Source organism: Anser brachyrhynchus, assembly GCF_964034855.1.
Source record: "Anser brachyrhynchus genome assembly, chromosome: 1".
In the NCBI taxonomy this organism is placed as follows: Eukaryota; Metazoa; Chordata; class Aves; order Anseriformes; family Anatidae; genus Anser; species Anser brachyrhynchus.
Genome location: NC_137694.1, coordinates 141,870,652 through 141,890,808, shown reverse-complemented (window position 1 = coordinate 141,890,808; position 20,157 = coordinate 141,870,652). Strand labels below are relative to the sequence as shown.

Sequence of the window (20,157 nt, the reverse complement as noted above, 5' to 3'; positions counted from 1 at the left end):
TTTCCTGAAAAAAATGACATTATTTGGTGTTCTCATGCTCTCCCAGTAGTCGTCAACAAGATCGGGTCACTCACAAAAAGCAGCTGAAGGTATTTTTTTTTCCTTTTGTAGCAAACATATTGTACAGTATGTACATCTATCATATGGTTCCTCTGCATGTCTTCCGAGTTTGTGTGTTGTGCACTGTTGGTTTGAACAACTGATTTTCTGATTCATATAAACCAGGGAGATACTGGCTGACTGCAAGTAAGTTTCCCAGAGTACTTCACAAAACTAAGGTCAGGGCTAAATTATGTTCATGTCAGTCAGACTGTTCTCTTAAACAACTTGTTCTCCTTTTGCTAGAATATAAATTTTAATTGCCATCACTAATTCTAAGGATGAGTCCCTGTAAGCCATGAGTAAGGCAAAATAGCTTGCTTACCCTTAAGGCACAGTTCTTACTACTAAGTAGGGCTTAATTCAGTGCACAATCTGGTTGTTGTTAAGACATCATAGAAAATTGTGCTTGAAAGGATACATGAAGGTCACTGGAGAACCAAGAAGTCTGAAAGAAGGGCCAGAAACGTTTATACTAATCTCTGTGAGTGCCAACCTTGAAAAAAGCCTATATGAGCACCATGTACGTCAAAGTCTAAGCAAAGTCAAGCGCATGCAAATACTCTAAAGAAAAAAGAAACAACAACCAGAACTCAAAAGTTTTTACTCCTGCATTAATGCTCAAAGGCTGAACGCAATTATATTCCCTCCAGTCCAATCAACCTTGAATTCTCTTAGAAACTGTGAAAGAGCTACAGTATGAGAGATGGATGGTATTTAGGAGCCAAGAAACGCAGATTTGTCTTCCATGAAACTAAAAAGGGAGCTGAACCCTTGTTTCCCTTTCTTTTCAAGAAACTGGACCAGTGTATAACTAACTCTCTACCCATCCTATTCACACTATCTGAGCACTTGCAGACTGAAAAAATGAGTAACTTCATTCTTTTCCAAATGTTAGGTATTCCTCCTGCTTTTTTGATACAACAAACACAGATGTAAGCATTATTCATATGGGCTCCAATTTTGTTTTCTGCTGGTTTTGTTTTCTGAAAAGACTGATGCTGTTCCTCCTGTTGAGTTCAAATTTCACATCACCATCATGGTATGACAGCATTGTCACCCTCCAACAGGGGTCCAAGCTTTAATACTACCTGCGTACCACGAGTATGCAAGTTACTTGAAACAGGAAACACAAAAAATGTGTCTGTTTGCCTTTACTCTAGAGAATGTAGGGAATAGGTGGATGGTTGTTAAATGCTGTCTGAAAAACTGAATGAATACAGGCCTGGACACAGCAAATGAAGAGATGGAACTGGTGGCATGCCTCATCCAGTGATGCGTGGTCTTGAACCCAGGAAACTGTTGCTGTGACTATCACGATACAACACAATTCTTTTTATGCAGGTAAATCACAATAACTTCAATCATTTATTCCCATATGGTTTGAGAATTTCAGAAATACAGAAATCAAGAAGAAATACATTATTTTGTCAGCCACAAATGCACAGAAACATTTCTGCATATCGCCATATTATGGTTGTATATATCCCACATTCTGAAGCTTTTGGTGACTAAATACTATGCACTTCACACTAGAAGTAAGAATTATTTCTTGGCAATATCATTTTAAAAACAGAAAACCTGAAGGTTTCTGCAGAATGAAATGATAGACAAGATACATCACATGAGTGAAGACCACTTCTTGCTTAACTCTTCTGCTGTATTATGGCATATCAAAATGAAAAAAAAAGAGAAAAAAAGAGAAAAAAAAAGAGAGAAAAAAAGGGAATTTATTTCAATAAGAAGAAACTGACTTTCCTCAAATACCTGACTTCACATTTTGACTTTGCCAAAGTAGCCTTAGTTCACTGCCTTCCTCTGAAAAAGTGCTGACATTTTAGGAACTCATAAGTATTTCTGAAAGGTTGAAACTTGTCAAAAGGACACTCAGTGATACTTATATTAGGTATTTTATGTACTCAGGGATTCCACAGAATGTATTTCATTTCTTCACAAGTCTTCTTGCTAGGAAAATGTTTAGTACTCTACCTATACATCTTACTCCTTCCAATTTCTTAAAAATATGGGAAATTCATTCCTACTCTAAACGTAGCAATGGGAAAGCTTGTTTTCCATATGTAAGCAAACTTAGTCAAATTGCAAAAATCTGCTAAATATTGATTCCTTCAAAGCTGAATTTCAAATTAAAGTTCATTTAAATTGCAGATGTAAAGGGTTTTGTAAGTAGGCTTTAACAATGCTCTACTGAAACCTATTAAACCTGATAAGGAGTTCCGTTTAAAACAATAACATAGGTCTACAATAATAGGGCTGTGTCTCTTGGGGAAACACAGAGGTACAAAGGAGAGGAAAACATAGTGGAAAGAGCTAAAGGAAAGGTGTTTTCTTTAAAATTTTCCTTAAAACAAACCGCTCTCCCTTACGTCTCTGGCGACTGCTGATACACCACCCTATGAAAAGCTTATATTCTAACAAGGCAAAGTGTTGAGGGGAAGATGATGTCACAAGGCCTCTTCTACAGAGTGGGAAACCAATCGGTAGGCAAATCAAGTAACTATAGGGATCTGTCACAAAAAAGGCAACTGAATTTAGCTCTTTCCAACATGACTTCAGGGCTCTGAGATCATTCTGAATCTCTACAGTGAAATGCCAGCCTTTCCAGCTCTGCTGGCAACCTCACGAAACTGTCAGTTCAAGATGCAAAACATGCTGCTCTGCCAAATGAGTTAGTTCGACAATTACACAGTGTTCAAACAACATATTCCCCTTCATTAAATGTGTGTTGTATGGGTGATTTAATGGCCTGCTAGTGATATTAATAATGCATAGTTATTAAATGTTTTCCTTTATTCATCTGCCCTACTTTGCTGCTGCAGAAACCAGAGTTTGATGTTCAGTCCTTCCTTCCAGTGGGACAGCATGAGCACACCAGGATGCCCTTGCATGACAGTGACATTTACCCGATTTATCATATTCTGTTTATTGGCTATGGTGGGGATCTTATCCAGACTTCTCCTTGCAGTACAATTGCTGGATAAGGGTTCTGGGATTTGTTTTGGCGCGTATGTCTGGAGGAAACAAAAGGGGAGAAATGGAGTCATGGGCGCAACTCAGAGGAAATATTTAATAGACAAAAATCTGCCTCAGCCAAAAAACAGCTTTCCAGTTTAAAAGCTTTTAAGTGCAATAAGAATGTATCCCCCTAATGCATTGGTCCATCCTATTATTGCTTTATATAGCAGTACCCTGCATTTACTATATAAAATTAATCTGACCTTTTATGAATGTGCAACCGGAATTACATATTGATTTTATGTATCCAAAGCATGCAGACTGTTTATACACTAAAACAGTGAAACGTTTTAATGTCTAAACTGCATTAGTCTCTGGCAGAATTTATTTGTGCCACTAATTCACAAGAAAAGGAAGAAACAGTCTGATCTATGCTATTTAGGAACTAAACAGATCCAGCTGTACATCAGAATTTAATAGCTTTGTTTTCCACACTGACAACTACTACTATAATTGGATTTTTTTCAGTACTGTTTGTTTAAATGGAACAGAGATGTCCAGTATTTAGAAACAACGGAACAGCTGAACAAGCCAAATAGACGTTAGGGGGCTGATCTTCCTGCCACTGAACTAAGTAAAAGTTTTCCCTTTTGTAGAAGCCAGTATGAGGGAACAGCACAATAGTCAACCTGCAGGACGAGAAAGGTGTTGTTGGTAAGGCCTACGAGGACCTCAATAATTCTACGACAGACAGCTGAAGAAGCTGCTTTTAGGCAGTCATGAGACAACCCTACCAAAAGAAACGTTAATGCTGAAAACACAGACACACAAGTTACGATGTCCCTTAGGATGACGGCAAGCCGTAGCAGTGCACTGAAAGTTACAGTGATGTGAATGAATCAGTTCAGTGAACACAGCAGTGCTGGGGAGAAGTAAGGAAACAGAGTACGTCGAGGCTGAAGGATGGATCCAGACCTGGACAATAAGAAAGCGGTTTCTGGCTGTATCAAAAGCCAGCCACTAAAGTAAATGAATGGGTTCATAGTTTTGTATGTAATACCTCGGTATTAGCTCAGCCCTTAACTCAACCACAGACCAAGCCTCTTAAGGGCTTACAAAACTCTGCACACAACCTGCATTGCTTCTCTGGAGGCTTCTTCTCTCCGTTTCCACAGACTGTGGCACACTCCCCACTCGCTGGGACTTTCCCCTTTCTGGAGATATTCCTAGCAATCTTTCTGCTGTGTTTCGTAAGTGCTGGAAGAAATTTCACTTGATTACTGGCAGAACCACTGCATGGTCATTTTCACTTGGGAACACCACACAGCTCAGGTCAGCTTCCAATTATACCTTGGCCTACTCCTGCTCTCACGCTGGGCAGTTGGCCAGTCCAGCTTCTTGTGGGATGAAGTTCTGCCAGCAGAAACGGGAGTAGGAAGGACTAAGACCCTTAAACAAGAAGAAGGAAGTGCCAAGCATCTTTCTTACATCACTTCACAAACAAAAAAAGATCACCAGAGTCCCAGTAGGAGACCGAGCGTGGCTGGTAATGAAGGCTTTTCCTTATGAACAGGAAAACCTAACAGGAGAGGCTGCAGTGTCCGGATGCTGTCCCATGCACCAAAGCCTGATGTGTCTGTCTCACCCTCAAGACAGAAAATCATGACAAAAGGAGCTATACACATTATGTTTAAGAAAGATTTGATGGGAATCTGTAGCATACAGCAACCTCCCAAGTACCAGAGAGATTCCAGTCCTTACCAGTCAGATGAGAACATGGAGGCAAAAAAGCAATCCTAATGAAAACAGACGTTTCATCCCAAATATTACAGAGCAGCATTCATATCAGCACTGCTACAGTTTTGTCAGCCTTTCCCTTAGTGTCTCTAGCATGAGGTTATACACCCAAGTAACATATCTCCAGGCTGGACACTGGCATACAGTCTGCGCTTGGAATTCTGTCTTGTAACCACAGCCATCATCCCTCGCCTGCTCTCATAATGCTCCCAACGCAAACGCGGCATTGAGAGCATTGTGGGCAAGAGCTTTGCTGCCTGGTCCATCTGTTCTCATCTATGAGCCATCTCATCATGCCATTGATCAAATTCCTTTTCAATCAATACACTAAAGACTCCAGAAGCGAAGGTCAAACTCAAAGAATTCAAGGTGTGATTTTTTTTTAGATACAAACTAGGCTTTATGAAAAGAAATTCATGATGGCCTTGACAGCTACAAAACAGGACAGCAGAGCTGGGAAACGATCTGAGGGGGACAAACATTTGTCACATGGGTAGGGATTAAGGTTCAGTTCCTCATGCTTTGGCATGCGCAAACTAACTCCACTAACTCCATATGCCTTTTGGTTGCTTAATAGCTGACACGACCCACCTCTGTGTAGTTAATAGCAGGACGAAGCCATTTTTATCCCTTCCTGTTGCACTTCAACAGCCTGCAGGTCAGATCCCTGTGATCTTTGCCATACAGGCCACACTGCTATACAGGTGCATGAGTATGCTTAACCATTTGAGACACGGTTTTGAGTCCGCTACTTAATCGAGTCAGGCCAAAAATATAAGACGCAAAGAAGTTTGTTAAAGTTAAGTAGAGGCTGGTAAATGCTCATGACAACTTATATTTGCTTTCTAGCCACATTTTATGGTAAACACCAAAATCTCTTCCTCCTAGAAGCCAAAAGGGTAAGTGTTCCCTGCTTTGATATAAACCAGTCTGTTACTGTGCCATGAAGAACAATGAATTAGGCTGCTGTCCATAAATCTCCATGCATTACTGATGTTTTTAATTCGAAACCAAATGGAAGTATAAGCACTATAGATCTTCATAGAGAACAGTATCATCTCAAGTCATGAGCCTACAAGACAATCATAGCTTTCTCACACACATATATATACACATATAAAAAGTGACTGACCATCACAGAATCATAACAGAGCCTGAAAATATGAGCCTGAGTATAACCAATGTACGGAAATTGTCTTGAATTTCTTGAAATAACAGTTCTGAGACATACGGCCAGCCACTTCCCATGTAAATAACATTTTAATGCAAATTTCTACAGCTCTCTGTGGCTTTATCAGTACTAAAACTGAAGGTAGATTGGAGGGTAGCAGGTGGAGAAAAGAGAAGTGGGATTAGGCTTATATCCTAGATGCTGAGATAAGTGCAGGACTTCCTCATTATGTTCCTCTGCCTTTTCTGGAAGAAAAGCAGACCCTTTCCACACCTCAGTGCTTCCAAAGGAACGTGACACCATACCATCATTGCTGCAGGTACACATGGCATAATACCGTGAACCCTCCTGCTTTTGATACCACAGCTGGGATTGTGAGAGAGGAGTATTATGATGTGCTTCCATTTCAAAGATCCTGGCCCTAAAATCAGAAGTTCTCAGCATTATATTACAAAACCTAATTGCTGAGAACAGTTTCCAGGTATATCCCATTCCCAGTTGAGAGGCCAATGTATGGTGAAGGAATAAACAGTTCGAGTTTTTGCTTAGTAAAACTGAATTAGGCCAGGAGATCAGAAAAGTCATGACAAAGCAATACAAAAAGATGACTTTAATGGGAAAACCGCTTCTTAAATTGCTTCACGTGTAAATGTTTACTTCTCTTTAGAAAGGAAGCAGCATTTTGTTCTCTACAGACCTGAAATACTCCTTTGTTTTTTACTTTTTTTTACTTTGTTTTTACTTTTTCAGAGAAACAGCAGAATGAGGAGATGCCAGACTAGCCATACAGTGAATGAAATCTCCTGCCTCTCTCGAGGTCAGCTGCGGCACAAGCACTGGCATAACACGTTTCCTTACATGGCTTTACCACTGTTCCACCGGTGCAGGAAGTCTTACCCTGGGGATGGGAGGTCCCTCGCAGTCAGGGCATTCAAACTTAGATTCATCACTTCAGCCCCTTTAACCCATATTTAAACACAAAAGCATAAACAGCTAACATCAGTGGTAAAAATCAGCTACTCAGCACCCTTCCGAATCGGGATCTTTACCCTACCTTTCACCCCCAATGCTTAGATCGAGAATCCAAGGTTTTGTCTCACATTTACTCAAATTGCTTGTCCCTCTCATTAGTCTTTCTTGGCAATCAAACTTGTGGCCTGGACACCTGCACGATGGAAACCAGAAAGAGATGGCAACCTTGATCGAAACTGGCTGAGCAGGAAGTGAACCATCGTTCTTTAGTTTTTTATTTGCATCCTTTGCCCTCACCTCCCAGTGTGAGCCTGCTGACTAAATGCCATGGCCAAGAGTAGAGTGAAAAACTGTACTCAGCAGTCCTCTAGGACTCTTGGAGAGCACAAGAGTTTGCCAAAGCAATGACTTGGATCCTGCTCTGCAACAGGACGTTCTGCACACAGCTGCTATATGCTCGTTTTCTTCGTTAGAGAGATGGTAGTTGCTTCCTCTTTAACTAGTGATGTTCACGGTTTCCACATAAGTCATCTCTGAACATGGTGCTATCCAAAAAAAGATACAACAGTATAGATGTAGAGTCTTTCATAGTGATTCAACTTCCATCAAAGAAATGTACTGAACATTCAAGGTGTGACCTCTAACAAAGGTCTTCACAGGCTTTGACATGCGAGTGTTTTTCACTGACAAACCCAAGTCTTCTTACAAGGTTAGTTTCACTAAAATCCACAGCTAAAACGCAAGCAAATAGCTTTTAATTTAATATACTGGTACTGCATAGGAAAGAACATTATTTTCTTTTGTTTGCTTGGTTATTTTTAAAAAAAAAACTCTTTTTTCCCTCAGGGAAATCTAATTTTGGCAATGTGTGTGGGACGGAGCACTAATCTTCTGTTTTAACATGTGTGTATCTGGAATTTTCAAGTCACTTTTCCTAAACTTGTAAACTTTTTCAAAATACTGCAAAAAAGCAAGGCACAAGGGGTAACCCCCAAAAGATGCTAGAAATACATTCACTGTTCTTGTGGCCCGATTCTACCCTTTAAAAGTGCTTACAGTCTAAATATGACTGAGTATGCTGATTAGTCCTCATTTACGTGATTATAACAGAGTACTATTCCCACTTACCTAAGTGGGACCACTCAGTGGATAAGGAATTAGCTGGATGGTTACATTCACAGAGTTGTGGTCAATGGCTCGATCTCCAGGTGGAGACCAGTGATGAGTTGTGTCCTCCATGGGTCTGTATTGGGACTGGTGTTATTTAACAACTTTATCAGTGACAATGCACAGTAGGATTGAGTGCACCGTCAGGAAGTTTGCCAATGACACCAAGCTGCCTGGTGTGGTTGACACAGTGGAGCGAAGGGCTGCCATCCAGAGAGACCTGAACAGGCTTGAGAGGTGGGCCTGTGAGAACCTCCTGAGGTTCAACAAGACCAAGTGCAAGGTCCTGCACCTGGGCTGGGAAAATACCACACACAAATACAGGCTGGGTGACAACTGGATGGAGACTGCAAAGTGGAGACTGCAGAGAAGGACTTGGGAGTTCTGGTGGACAAAAGGCTGCATATGAGCCAGCAATTTGTGCTTGCAGCCCAGAAAGCCAACCGTATCCTGGGCTGCATCAAAAGAAGCGTGGCCAGCAGGGTGAGGGAGGGGATTGCACTTCTCTACTTTGTTCCAGTACCTAAAGTGAGCCTATAGGAAAGCTGGGGAGGGACTCTTTGACAAAGAGTATAGTGATAGGACAAGAGGTAATGGTTTTAAACTAAAAAAAAAGTATGTTTAGATTAGACATTGGGAAGAAATTCTTTACTCACAGAGTGGTAAGGTGCTGAAACAGGTTGCCCAGGGAAGTTGTGGATGCCCCATCCCTGGAAGTGTTCAAGGCCAGGCTGGATGGGGCTTTGAGCAACCTGGTCTGGTGGGAAATGTCTGCTCATGGCAGGATGTTAAAAATAGATGATCTTTAAGGTCCCTTCCAACCCAAACCACTCTGTGATTCTATGATTCTATGATGACAGCGTGAGTTTATTACTGGGACAAGTCGTGACAAGGAGGTTATAACTATGCCCATTCTTGTGTTGATTTAGAAGATTCAGTCAGAATCTTTGAGGCAATGAGCTTGTATCAGCAAGTTGAAAACTAGTCTGTCTGGGAAGGCTGCTGTTTCAACTTCACCTGTTCTTGCACACTGCCTTAGCTTAACTAACAAAGATGGCTACACAAGAAACCTTAACTTCCTTTAGTCTAAATCAAAACTCAGAAATTCCCTTCCCTTCCCTTCCCTTCCCTTCCCTTCCCTTCCCTTCCCTTCCCTTCCCTTCCCTTCCCTTCCCTTCCCTTCCCTTCCCTTCCCTTCCCTTCCCTTCCCTTCCCTTCCCTTCCCTTCCCTTCCCTTCCCTTCCCTTCCCTTCCCTTCCCTTCCCTTCCCTTTTTCCTTCCCTTCCCTTCCCTTCCCTTCCCTTCCCTTCCCTTCCCTTCCCTTCCCTTCCCTTTTTCCTTCCCTTCCCTTCCCTTTTTTCTTTTCTTTTCTAGGAGAAAGTTTGAAAGAAAGAGAGCTTGAATGCAAAAACATCCACACTGAGGCACTGGGCTGTTTTTGTGCCAGAAGCAAGAGCTGCCCTTCCCAAAGTATCTCATAGATAGTGCAGCCTACAGACATCAACACAGCCAGGCTTAGAGTGCAGCCCTTCTAGAAAGCAGTCTCGTCTTCTCTTCTGGACCAGTTTCTGCCTAGGGCTTACAGGGAAAGAAAGAGGCATATAAATGACCTAATGCTTGGAACAGGGAGCTGTGGGACTGCTTCTCTAAGTCCAGCCATATCCTGGATGCTTCCTCCACTGTGCAGCAACAGGTAGGGCTGGATGAAACCTAGAGCTGTAAACGCAGCCCAGCTTCCAGGCTGGGATAAAAGAGCAAATGTGCTTGCAGTAAGCATAGGCTCTGAGTTTATACATATTCCAGAAGGGTTCACATACTGACTTGCAAGTAAATCAGCCTGATGAGTTATTTTGGTGCTAGTCTGCATGCAAATGAACCCTCCAAACAGGCAGACACCATAATCAAATGTGCTTTTTAGACAAAATAAATAAGCAGCCACAAAGTCATTTGCGAGGCCTATCTAAACCTGTTTAATCATGCTAGTACAAGTCTGTTTTGAACAAAGGTCTACTCTTACGAGAAAAAGAGAGAAAACAAATCTATCACCTACTCCCACCAGCTCTCAGGGAGGATACATGTGCCTTCTCAAATGGGATGGCAGCTGCTAGATTTAACTTAGCTTTCAGCTGACCTGAAGCTTTCCACATAAACATCCAGGACATGGCCAGTGGTTAATAAACCATAAGCTGCTCCAGGATCCACAGTGAGTCTTTGTGGACTTTGTTGAAAGGCATACTGAGTAAAAACAGTGGAGTATTTTGTTTGTTTCGTACTACAAGGCAGCGAGAAAATGTAAATGTTTTTCATGAGTCTAGATTCATACTATCAAAATATCCTAAATCAAGTTTATGAGACCTGAAAGGGAGTTTTGAGCTTTTGCAGTCAAAGCTGTATCTGCTTATCCACTCCATGAAGAGCGGCTGAGAAAATGTTTCACATGCATGTAAAACATTCCACACGCAATTATGCAGGGTGTGGTGGCAAAGCAACCCAGAGAGTCATACAGAAAACACATTGATTCTTCTTTCATAATGTGTCTCCTATTAGATCCAGCGCGCCAGAAATGGCTGCTGTGACTAGACAGCAGCGAGGGTGGGTTAGAAATTAGATGGAAACTGGTGCAATACCAAGAAACACTTGTTTTTTTCCAAGAGATGCTTACTGGTCATGGCTAACACCATTAGATCAGCCACAGGGGGATTCAGTGAAGTACTTTCTCCTAGCTGTGCTCTCCAGAGTGTCACGCTGCACAGACAGAGCTGATCTGTGTTTGGATGTGACGACAGTCTACTATCCTTCTGACTTGAAAGGCAGAGCATGCAGAAATCCATTTCTGACTATTTTAAACATTTCTAACACACCCTGTCACTATAGTATCTGGATAACAAGACTGAAGTATTTTAAATCTTGGAGGAAAAAATGAAAAATCTCCTATTTCTAACCTACTCGCTGCATAATTTTGTTACTTGCAAGACTGACTGTCTTGAGTGTCCAACGACGTACACACTCTAACTGGAATTGTCAGATGTACAAGCCACTGAGGAATGAACGTATCGACGGCTCTTCACAGCTTGCCTATTGATAGGATGTAGAATCGTGTACAGAAAGCACTGTGTTGTGTCAGACAGATCACATTCGTTAACAAACACAAAGCTAACAAGCAATATGTTCCCGGTGTACTATAAATTACTCAGACGAATCAAAGCAGCACTAAAATAAGCAGTATTTCTGGTCACTTGCACTATAAAGGAAAACAGTTTCTTGGAATTCACAAGTGGAGAGGTCCGATCCAAGCCCACAAATGCTGATCTTGGATCTTCTGAGCATATGTTTAGAGCATAATAATGTCTGCAAAACACTGGAGACAAGGATACACAACTGCTTCTGTAATTGCTTATTGCTGCCAAGGGTCAGGCCAAAGAGAGATCAGAACGGTACTTTTTTGAACAAAGGTTTGGATGACGGAAACAGTAAGACCTGTTGTTACACCCACTGTGACTATAGATCTTATATGTTGTTGATGCTGAAAAGAGACACAAAGCGACACTTCAGACTATGCTGGCTGAACAGTGGTTGCTCTAGAGGACATTTCTGCCCAATATGACAGCTCTGGGCTTTCTCTCTTGTCAAAGGGGGAACTGGAGAGTGTGCTGTGGCTGCAGGAGGACTGCTCGGAGCACACTGCACTTCAGCGATTCCAAACGGATAATGAAGCTCGCTGGAAAACAGCCTGCAGTAGACCTGTGGGACTGTAAATTGCATGGGTGGGCACAGGGCAGCGGCAGAAGTAGGAAGCAATAAAAGTGGCTTAAAACAACTATTCCTGCCTCTGCCCCCACTCCTTTCCCATGCCCAGTAGAGCTGTGGGTATAGAAATAGCTATCCTTTATTGACCTACTTCACAGGCACGTGCTCAGAAGCAATCAGTTAGTTCATATAAGAAACGCAGAAATGCCAAGCTTTGTAACACAGCTTCTTTTAAAGGTTTGAGATACTGCTACAGAGACATCATTCAAAGACTGCTATGGGCAGCTGATACTTTAAGAAGAAGCTTCCAAAAAATCTTTGTTTCTTGTCCCATGATAAGCCACATGACCAGGCAAGTCTTTCTGTAAGGAGGGTGGGGGACGACTTCAGCAGTGTGGGAAAGAGAGGGTCAGGACTACATAATCTATTTGTTTGTCTTCCTGCTTGAACAACAAGGCTGTAGAGTGAGACAGAACCAAAGAGCTACAAGCATAACCAAGTTATTCTGTCGTGTAAAATGTTAATAAAAAATAAAGAAGCATTCTTGTCCAATGCATGAGCAGCTTGGGATGCAGGTCCTAGAAAAGATTTCGGAAGGAGCTTTGCTGAGGTTTGGTAAAAGGCTGGTCAGCGTGTGGTACAAGAAAATGTCGGTCTTCCAAAGTACTTTATGAGATCTAACAATAAGCCCTCTCCAGTTGTGGTGACTTAGACATACCCAGATGGGAACTGAACTTCACAACCTAAGTATCACCTTGCTATTCCACGCCATGTGGCTGTGGGCCTCATACTCATCCAACATTTCCCAAGCAGCGTCCTGTATCCCACTGCATAACTCTCAGGAGGGTAACACCTTCAAGAAATAGTAAGAACCCACCATTACTAATATCGGGTGAGGAATGTAACACTGGTGCATGAATTAACAGTGTGCTCAGACAGGTTTTGGCCATGACTTTAATGAGGATGGCAAGTATTCTTCTGGATGACTTACATGGCACTGTTACAGAGAGGCTCTGTGATGCTGCAGCCACTGAGGACTTGGAACTTGCAGGTGTGCACTTTGCCTACAAGTTAATTGACACAGGAACCTGGGCTTGGATATTTCCTGCTTGCTCAGCTATTTTAGGAGAGGGGTGTTAGTCACGTGTGGTTTTCTTACAAGCTCTCTTTCAATACTTGAGATACTTGAATACTTTTTCCAGTCCTGCTTTCATTGAAATGAATGAGCTTTCTGTCACTGATGCTAGTTTAACCCCTGACAAATTACTACGGACCCTACTGCTACCATAGGTAGGCATCCTGTGATCTAGAATTTATTTTAAGAAATAACTTATCCACATATTTGGGAACATACTTCTGGGATGGAAAAGTTCCATGATCATCTTATGATACAGGGAACTAAAATATATGAGGATGGGCTGGAAAGAGAGTGTTAGGTGTCTACAAAGCTGACTACAAGTACCTACAAGTTAACTGATTTCCTCAGAATGCCTGCTCAGGTGCCATTGAATAAAGTATGGCTGAGTAAGCCATGCCACGTATACATTGACTCTGCTGCTTGGCACATAAACCTAGCCGCGTGGCTGGTGGGCACTCTCAGCCTTCTTCCCCAGTGAGGCTCAATTCAGTCTCTGATTACCTTTAACCTGTCTGAGGAGGAAACGACACTGCCACTCACACAAAAGTCTAAAGGTTAGAAGTCTTGCCAAACTGTACAAAATCCAGATTTCAGCTGCCTGGTTTAGATCAGCAACTTAAACCTCCGCAAGTGTGACAAACACGAGATTGCAGGGATAGTCCCTTCCCACTTTTCCCGCTAAAGCTGTACTACAGAATCACCAAACCACAGAGTGGCTGAGGTTGGAAGGGAATTCTGGTTGCCATCTGGTCCAACCCCCTGCTCAAGCAGGGCCACCCAGAGCAGATGTCCAAGCAGGCAGACCCCCTCTCTGGGCAGCCTGTGCCAGGGCTCCTCACCCGCACAGCACAGAAGTGCTGCCTGGTGCTCACAGGGAGCCTCCTGTGGGCCTGTTTGTGCCCAGGGCCTCTGGTCCTGGCACTCGGCACAACTGAAATGAGCCTGGCTCACTTTATACCCTCCCTTCAGGTATTTACAGATGAGATCCCCCCTGAGACTCCTCTTCTCCAGGCTGAACAGTCCCAGCTCTCCTGAGCCCTTCCCTTTATGAGAGATGCTCCACTCTATCTTAATCACCTGGACTTGGTCCAGGATGTCTGCATCTGTTGTACAGAACCCAGAGCTGGCCCACCACAGCAGAGTACGGAGATCATCTCCTTCCACCTGTGGGTGCTAACTCTTCCTCATGCAGCCCAGGAGGCTGCGGGCCACCTTTGCTGTGAGGGAGCATCGCTGCTCGTGTTTAGCTTGGGCACTTGGACCCCCAGGGCTCTGCTCTGCAGCGCTGCTTTCCAGCTGGGTGGCCCCGTCTGTAACGGTGGTGGGGGTGTTCCTCCTGGGTGTCAGACTTTGCACTTCCCTTTGCTGACCTTCGTGAGGTTCCTGTCAGCCCATTTCTCCAGTCTGTTGAGATCTCCTTGGATGGTGGCATGGCACTCCAGTGAATCCACCACTGCCCCCCGTTTTGTGTTATCTGCTAATTTACTGAGGGTGCACTCGACTCCACCATTCAGATCATTAATGAAGATGTACTAATGCATGTATGTGTTTGTTGGATAGTGACAGAAGAGTGGCTCCACAGCTCGTGGCTCAGGCACACATTTAGGGGTCATGGCTTCCAGAGCAGGGGTTTGTAAGGTTGACAGGTACCCCCAGGAATCACATTCCAAGTGCTGAACCCTGCCTGCTGTCAGGGAAGCCGTGGATCCTAATGAAGTAAAAGGGATTCCTCCAGGCATCCTCTTGTGATGCTCTGTACTTGTATACATCATTTTCTTTCACTGTATTTACCAACACCTTCTGCTGTGTGTCAGAAGGTCTTGGATCATGAAAATCCAGCCATCTGCTGTGGATGAATGGGGCAGCTGGTACCTTCCTTGGTTTTCTTTTGAGAGAGAGCTGGGCCATGCCCTTAACTTCCAACTGTACATAAGATAATGAAAGCATCCCTGTATTCAGTAGCCTATATGCCATCTACAGCTTTTGTCCTACATAATGTGCCTGAGGTCATGCAGGATGTCTGCGTTAGCAGAGAACTGGGACACATCATCTGAGTACCTCCCTGGAGCTCTACCCACTGGGAGAAATTTCCTCTCGGTGGGAACAGGATAGGACTTTTAAGAAGCAATTTAATTAGCTTCTTTGGAACAATCAGAGTTTTTGAAACATTTGGCCTGTAGCTCATTAAGCTTCTCGTCATGGTGGTAGCTTACATGTGATGTTGAAATTCTATGTGGAATTCACTTACAATTAAACAAGTCTTTATCTAACATTTTTACAAGCTATTCACAGAAAGGCTCTGTCTATCATAAACCGTTATTTGGAAGGCACATTGATTTTTATCCTATTGATTGGGCTACAATTTCATTAATACTGATACATATCAGGACAGCCATAGGCTTCTGTAGTTAACCTTTGATGACAGTGGTAAGAGCAGAAGCTCCCATTGTTTGCAAAATCTCTCAAATGAGAATTATGAGGGAAAAAGATGTAGCTGAATTTTATAAAATAATTTTTTTTTTTTTCACAGCAAAATACAGGAAACTGGGGTTACTTTGCAGGAGAGGTGGGAAAGGAGGGCATACAAATAAATACTATTTCAGTAAGATTGTTAAATCAAGTAATTTCCTTCAGGTAATTTCCGCTAATTCTGCTGACAGCAACTGAACTGCTGGATTTTGTTTTGTTTTAAAACAGTGCTGCTGGGCAGAGATAAGTACAGTGAGAGAGCAATAAAACAGATTTTCAGCACACACACCTCCAGAAGGCATGCATCCTGCCCCTTTAAATCTTACAAGCTTTAAGTGCTGGAAAGAGATTCTGCAGCACAAGAGTTTTAGGCAAAATTCTCAACTGAAACTGATCTGGTCTGCAGGCAGGAAAAGTAGTTTGTTTATATTTGAGTATCTTCTCATTGGGCGGTTAAAATGTTTTCGAAAATCAAGCTACAATAGAAGCCAGCAAAACCCCCCAACATTTTCCAACCGCACACAATTGCCCCAGATAATTCCTATTCAAATTCAGGGAACAAAAATTATGGTAAAACTTCTGATACTATTATGAGGTCAGCTGCTGGCAAGTGCCGGTGTTTAATGACAACCATAACAGTAACTCATTAGCACTCCTAGAAAAAGCAGATTTAGCTGGTGTGAAGTGGATTGGTGAACAGTTAACTCACCTGAAACAAATTCTTATCTTAAGTGAGAGCCAAGAAGGGTGACTTACCAGCTCTAAGAACCTCCTCACCACCTGTCTCTGTTTTAAGTTAGTTTCACCATCCAGGTTAGCTGTTTCTATATGGCACAGCCCATCGGGATCACTTGAAGAGAGCAGCAAGATATCAGCAGGTATAATTTCATTACAGCGAAGCTGAACAAAGTCTCCAACTTGCACTTCTTTCCAGTATCTGCTTATATATTTCTTCTCATTCCTGGAAAAAAGACATTTATAGAACAGACATTAAAAAAATATACATAGACTAGAATGCCTCACATACTATACAATTTAATTTGTAACAGGAATACGGTGCCTTTGGAAGGTCCTCAGGTACTCTCAAGTTATGCCAGCAAAAGGTTATGAAGGCTGCCAGGAGGTGTCTTGTCACCAATTCAGCCCCAGGTCAGAGTTCCCAAGTCCTCTAAGAAAACCAGATGCTCTTTAAGGCCCAAAGTACCATGTGATATTTAGATGAAAGAGATGAAAGTCGTTAATGAAAGAAAATTCCAGTATTTGTCACTAGACCTAGGATTACAAGGACATGTCATGGAAAAAACACAGTCCTACCTGCTCTACAGGGAAAGGACACAGTCCTTTTAAAGGACTCTTCTTTTTAAATATTTGTGCAGTATCTTCATATTAGCCATAGTGTCATCTGTTACATAGGCAATTTCTGCTTAGTTCCTCTGAAACTTTCCTTTGGGTTGTAATTTCTTTGCCATTTCAAAAACTTACCCACCTGAAACACTGATCCATGCGTTGTCTGTTTAGACACAGTCACTAAGCCTGTCTAGTTTTATAGGTCATACTAGTTTGCTTTTTTTCATTTTTTAACTTTTTCTTGAGAGCATGAGGAAAAGGACACAGCTGATTGCTTAGTTAATTCCACCTAAAACTCAGGTTTTTAGTTTTATAACGGCCAGGCTCAAATGCTTTCTTGGCATTTGTGTAAATTGCTTTCTTCTGCTGTGTTTTTGAAAGAAATGCACCTCAAAACAGTTACAATACTACCCTGGTACAATACCTCCTGAGAACAGGAAGCCGCTGTTCTGACACTTTCCCAAGCTGTCACAGCACACCGCCTTGCACGGTGCAAGTGGTGGCACTGCTGTCAGCGCTGGCCCCCTCTCGCTGACGCTGGAGCCAGGCTCCCTTGCCAGCACTTTAACTGGCAGGATGGGATCGTGATGGGGGGTTGTCGTTTTACGTTCTATAAAATATATCATTTAAAAATACATTACTTACAGTAGTAATGTGAATTGACTCGTAAATAGGAGGAAATATGGAACTCCTGCTAACGATGTTGCTTTGGAGTTACTGCTAGTGATGCTATGCCTAACTCATCCTTGTCATGCCTTTGTTGGTGTTGCAGGAATTAGAAACCTAGTTTGCTTTTATTCATTTATTTAGCCTAAAGCCTGAATGATATCACAAAAGGTAGCACAATGAAGTGTGAGTCAGATCAGGTTTTATTTCCCAGAATTTCACTGCCTTTTCCTAACATCCAGTTTACAGAGAGGAATGAAAACATCGGCTGTGCTTTCTATTTTGATAAAGCCTGAAAATGATTACTAAGAGCAAAGTGTAAAACAAGATAGTCTCACAAGGGCAGGTAAGCTGCAGGTATCACCCATTCCCTTCACACTCAGGGTGAAGGCAACATTTAACTTTTCCTGCTAAGGAGTGTACAAATTGCTTTGAAACCCAGCACGCCATAACGCAGTACAAGTCATCACGTCACAGATCTGAAAGGCTTGTTAGCTCTGCAACCTGTAACTCCAAATCACTTCACACGTGGCCCTGATCCTTTTCAATTTAACTGTGTGACTGGGTAGTGTTCAGAAGCATGTACAGAGTAGCAGTGCAGACATATGATCAGGCTACAAATAGCAAGGAGTCCCATACTATGCTATAAGGACTACATTTTTTTATTTAACTTGCTTGAAAAGCATTGCTATTTTAGCATTTCTTCATTCCCACCTGTGTGGCATCAATAAATGAATATGAGACTTCCTGCACATGCACTGGGACTGTGGGGTAGAGCCCCCTTCACCAGTGGCACTAGAATAATTTGTCCCATTACTGGACTTGATGAAGCTCTCAGCTAACAGGGGCCAGCAGCCGATGAACTGCCAGCCCACAAGGAAAATGACTTTCTAATCCTCCTCAGCCACAGCTGCTTTAACCCAGTCCCTAACTATAATTGTCCCGTTGCAGCACATGAATTGTCACTGCAAGTATTTAGTACAGAGTACGGCACAACACCACCTTCAGACCTGGAGGTTTGGACACTAGGTGCACGAGATAGAGTTCAGGCCTTTTGGAGCACTCCTTTAATGTGCTTGTCCTGTTCTTCTGAGCAGATGCTCTAGCACGCTTAAAACCAGCTTTCATACCTCTGTGCAGTTCAAACACACCAAGTGACCCTGTTAATACAGTTGCAGTTTTGCCATTGACTCTAGTAGAGACAGGACTTTATCACTCAAGTGTTATATCACCTGCTAAATGTTTATTCTTGCTGTTATATTCTATCAGTAAGCTCCAAAAGTTACATGAAAAAGAGTTAGAAATGCCACACGTCTTTTAAGAGAAAGTCTGTCTTTAAAATTTACACCCTTCTTTGTGTTCATAAGGTGTGGCATACAAGAATGTTTGATGTAAATTTTATTTGAAGTTCAGAGATTTGAGCAGTTTTGCCTCAGCGTATCCTCCAGACATTATTCTGAAGGGACCCTTTCCATGTCTCTAACGATTTACATAGCATCAGCCTGTTGTGATAAAAAACCTGAACTAAACACACTCTCCATGAGTAGGCATACGTGCATTGTTACGTCTTCAGTGTTGTTTTCAAATGGTTTGCTATACTTCTCACCTTCAGAGCAAGCATACCAGCTAGGCAGATGCTTCAGCTGAGCTCTTCACAGCCACGGCCAGGCTTGGAGGACACCAGCAGTTTACAGCACGGGGCTGTAATGGGATAGCAGATCACCGAGACCCGCTCCTTGTGCCTGCAGGCACTTATGTCACCAAGACCAAGCCCAGAAGAGAAACCAGAACAGACACTATGCACTCGTACAGCAGAACATCAGCGAAACGCAATAATGTGGGTACTTGTTACTCATCCAGCAGTGAGCACGATTTTTCCTGGCAAAGTCCTGTCTGTCCATTTACCTGGTAGTTGCTTCTGAAAGGCCTTCCTGTTTCTCTGGTCTTTAACGTGCTAAACCAGCAAACTTTGCTGTCTTTCCATTTATAGTTACACAGCTGATAAATTAGTGTTTGAAGCACAGACACCTGGGTCTATTTCTCCAGGACCCTGCTATTTCCTCTGGCTTGGTCCTGATTCTTTAGCTGTGGCATGGTCAGCACCCATCCTCCAAAGTCCCAGCACTTCACGCACTGCTCGCAAGGAATTCTTCCACAAAAGCTTTTGGCTTTGTGAATGCCATCTCCTGATATACGTTGTGGAAGTGCTCAAGGGGCTCTAGCAGAACAGGGCTGGAAGGCAGCACCCGAGGTAGTGAGGCCAGCCCCGCGCACCCCACAGGAAGGCCTGCCGTGCGTGTCCAGGCCAGAAGCCAGCAGCCACAGCTCGAGTGCTACCACGTGCCCCCACGTCTAACAAGCCTGAAGGTATGTTGCAGTGCCTGTAACAAACTTCAGGGTGATGCTGCAGGAAACCAAAGCTGCAAGCCATGATGAACAACTGGAAGAGGCCAGATATACTGATCTTATCTTTCAAACCTGGAGAAGTAGATAAAAGTCTTCCGCATCAATACTTTGCCATGAACTAATACCATTCTGCAAAAGCAACAGATACTGCTTTTACTCTCCAGTTAAATCACTGTGATGAACTATTAATTTCAGACAGCTCTGC

The 20,157-nt window shown here is 42.8% G+C and overlaps 1 protein-coding gene across 2 annotated transcripts in view; it reads right to left on the bottom strand.

The window, feature by feature from the left end:
* ATP10A (ATPase phospholipid transporting 10A (putative)) overlaps window positions 1-20,157 on the bottom strand; it is a 114,606-nt gene that overhangs the window by 52,612 nt on the left and 41,837 nt on the right. Inside the window, exon 2 of one of the 2 annotated variants that reach the window (XM_080579646.1) lies at window positions 16,290-16,494. In XM_080579646.1, coding sequence (XP_080435772.1) covers window positions 16,290-16,494 — 205 coding nt within the window. Of the gene's footprint in view, window positions 1-16,289; window positions 16,495-20,157 lie in introns of those variants that run through there. The other variant, XM_080579647.1, reaches the window with a different exon arrangement.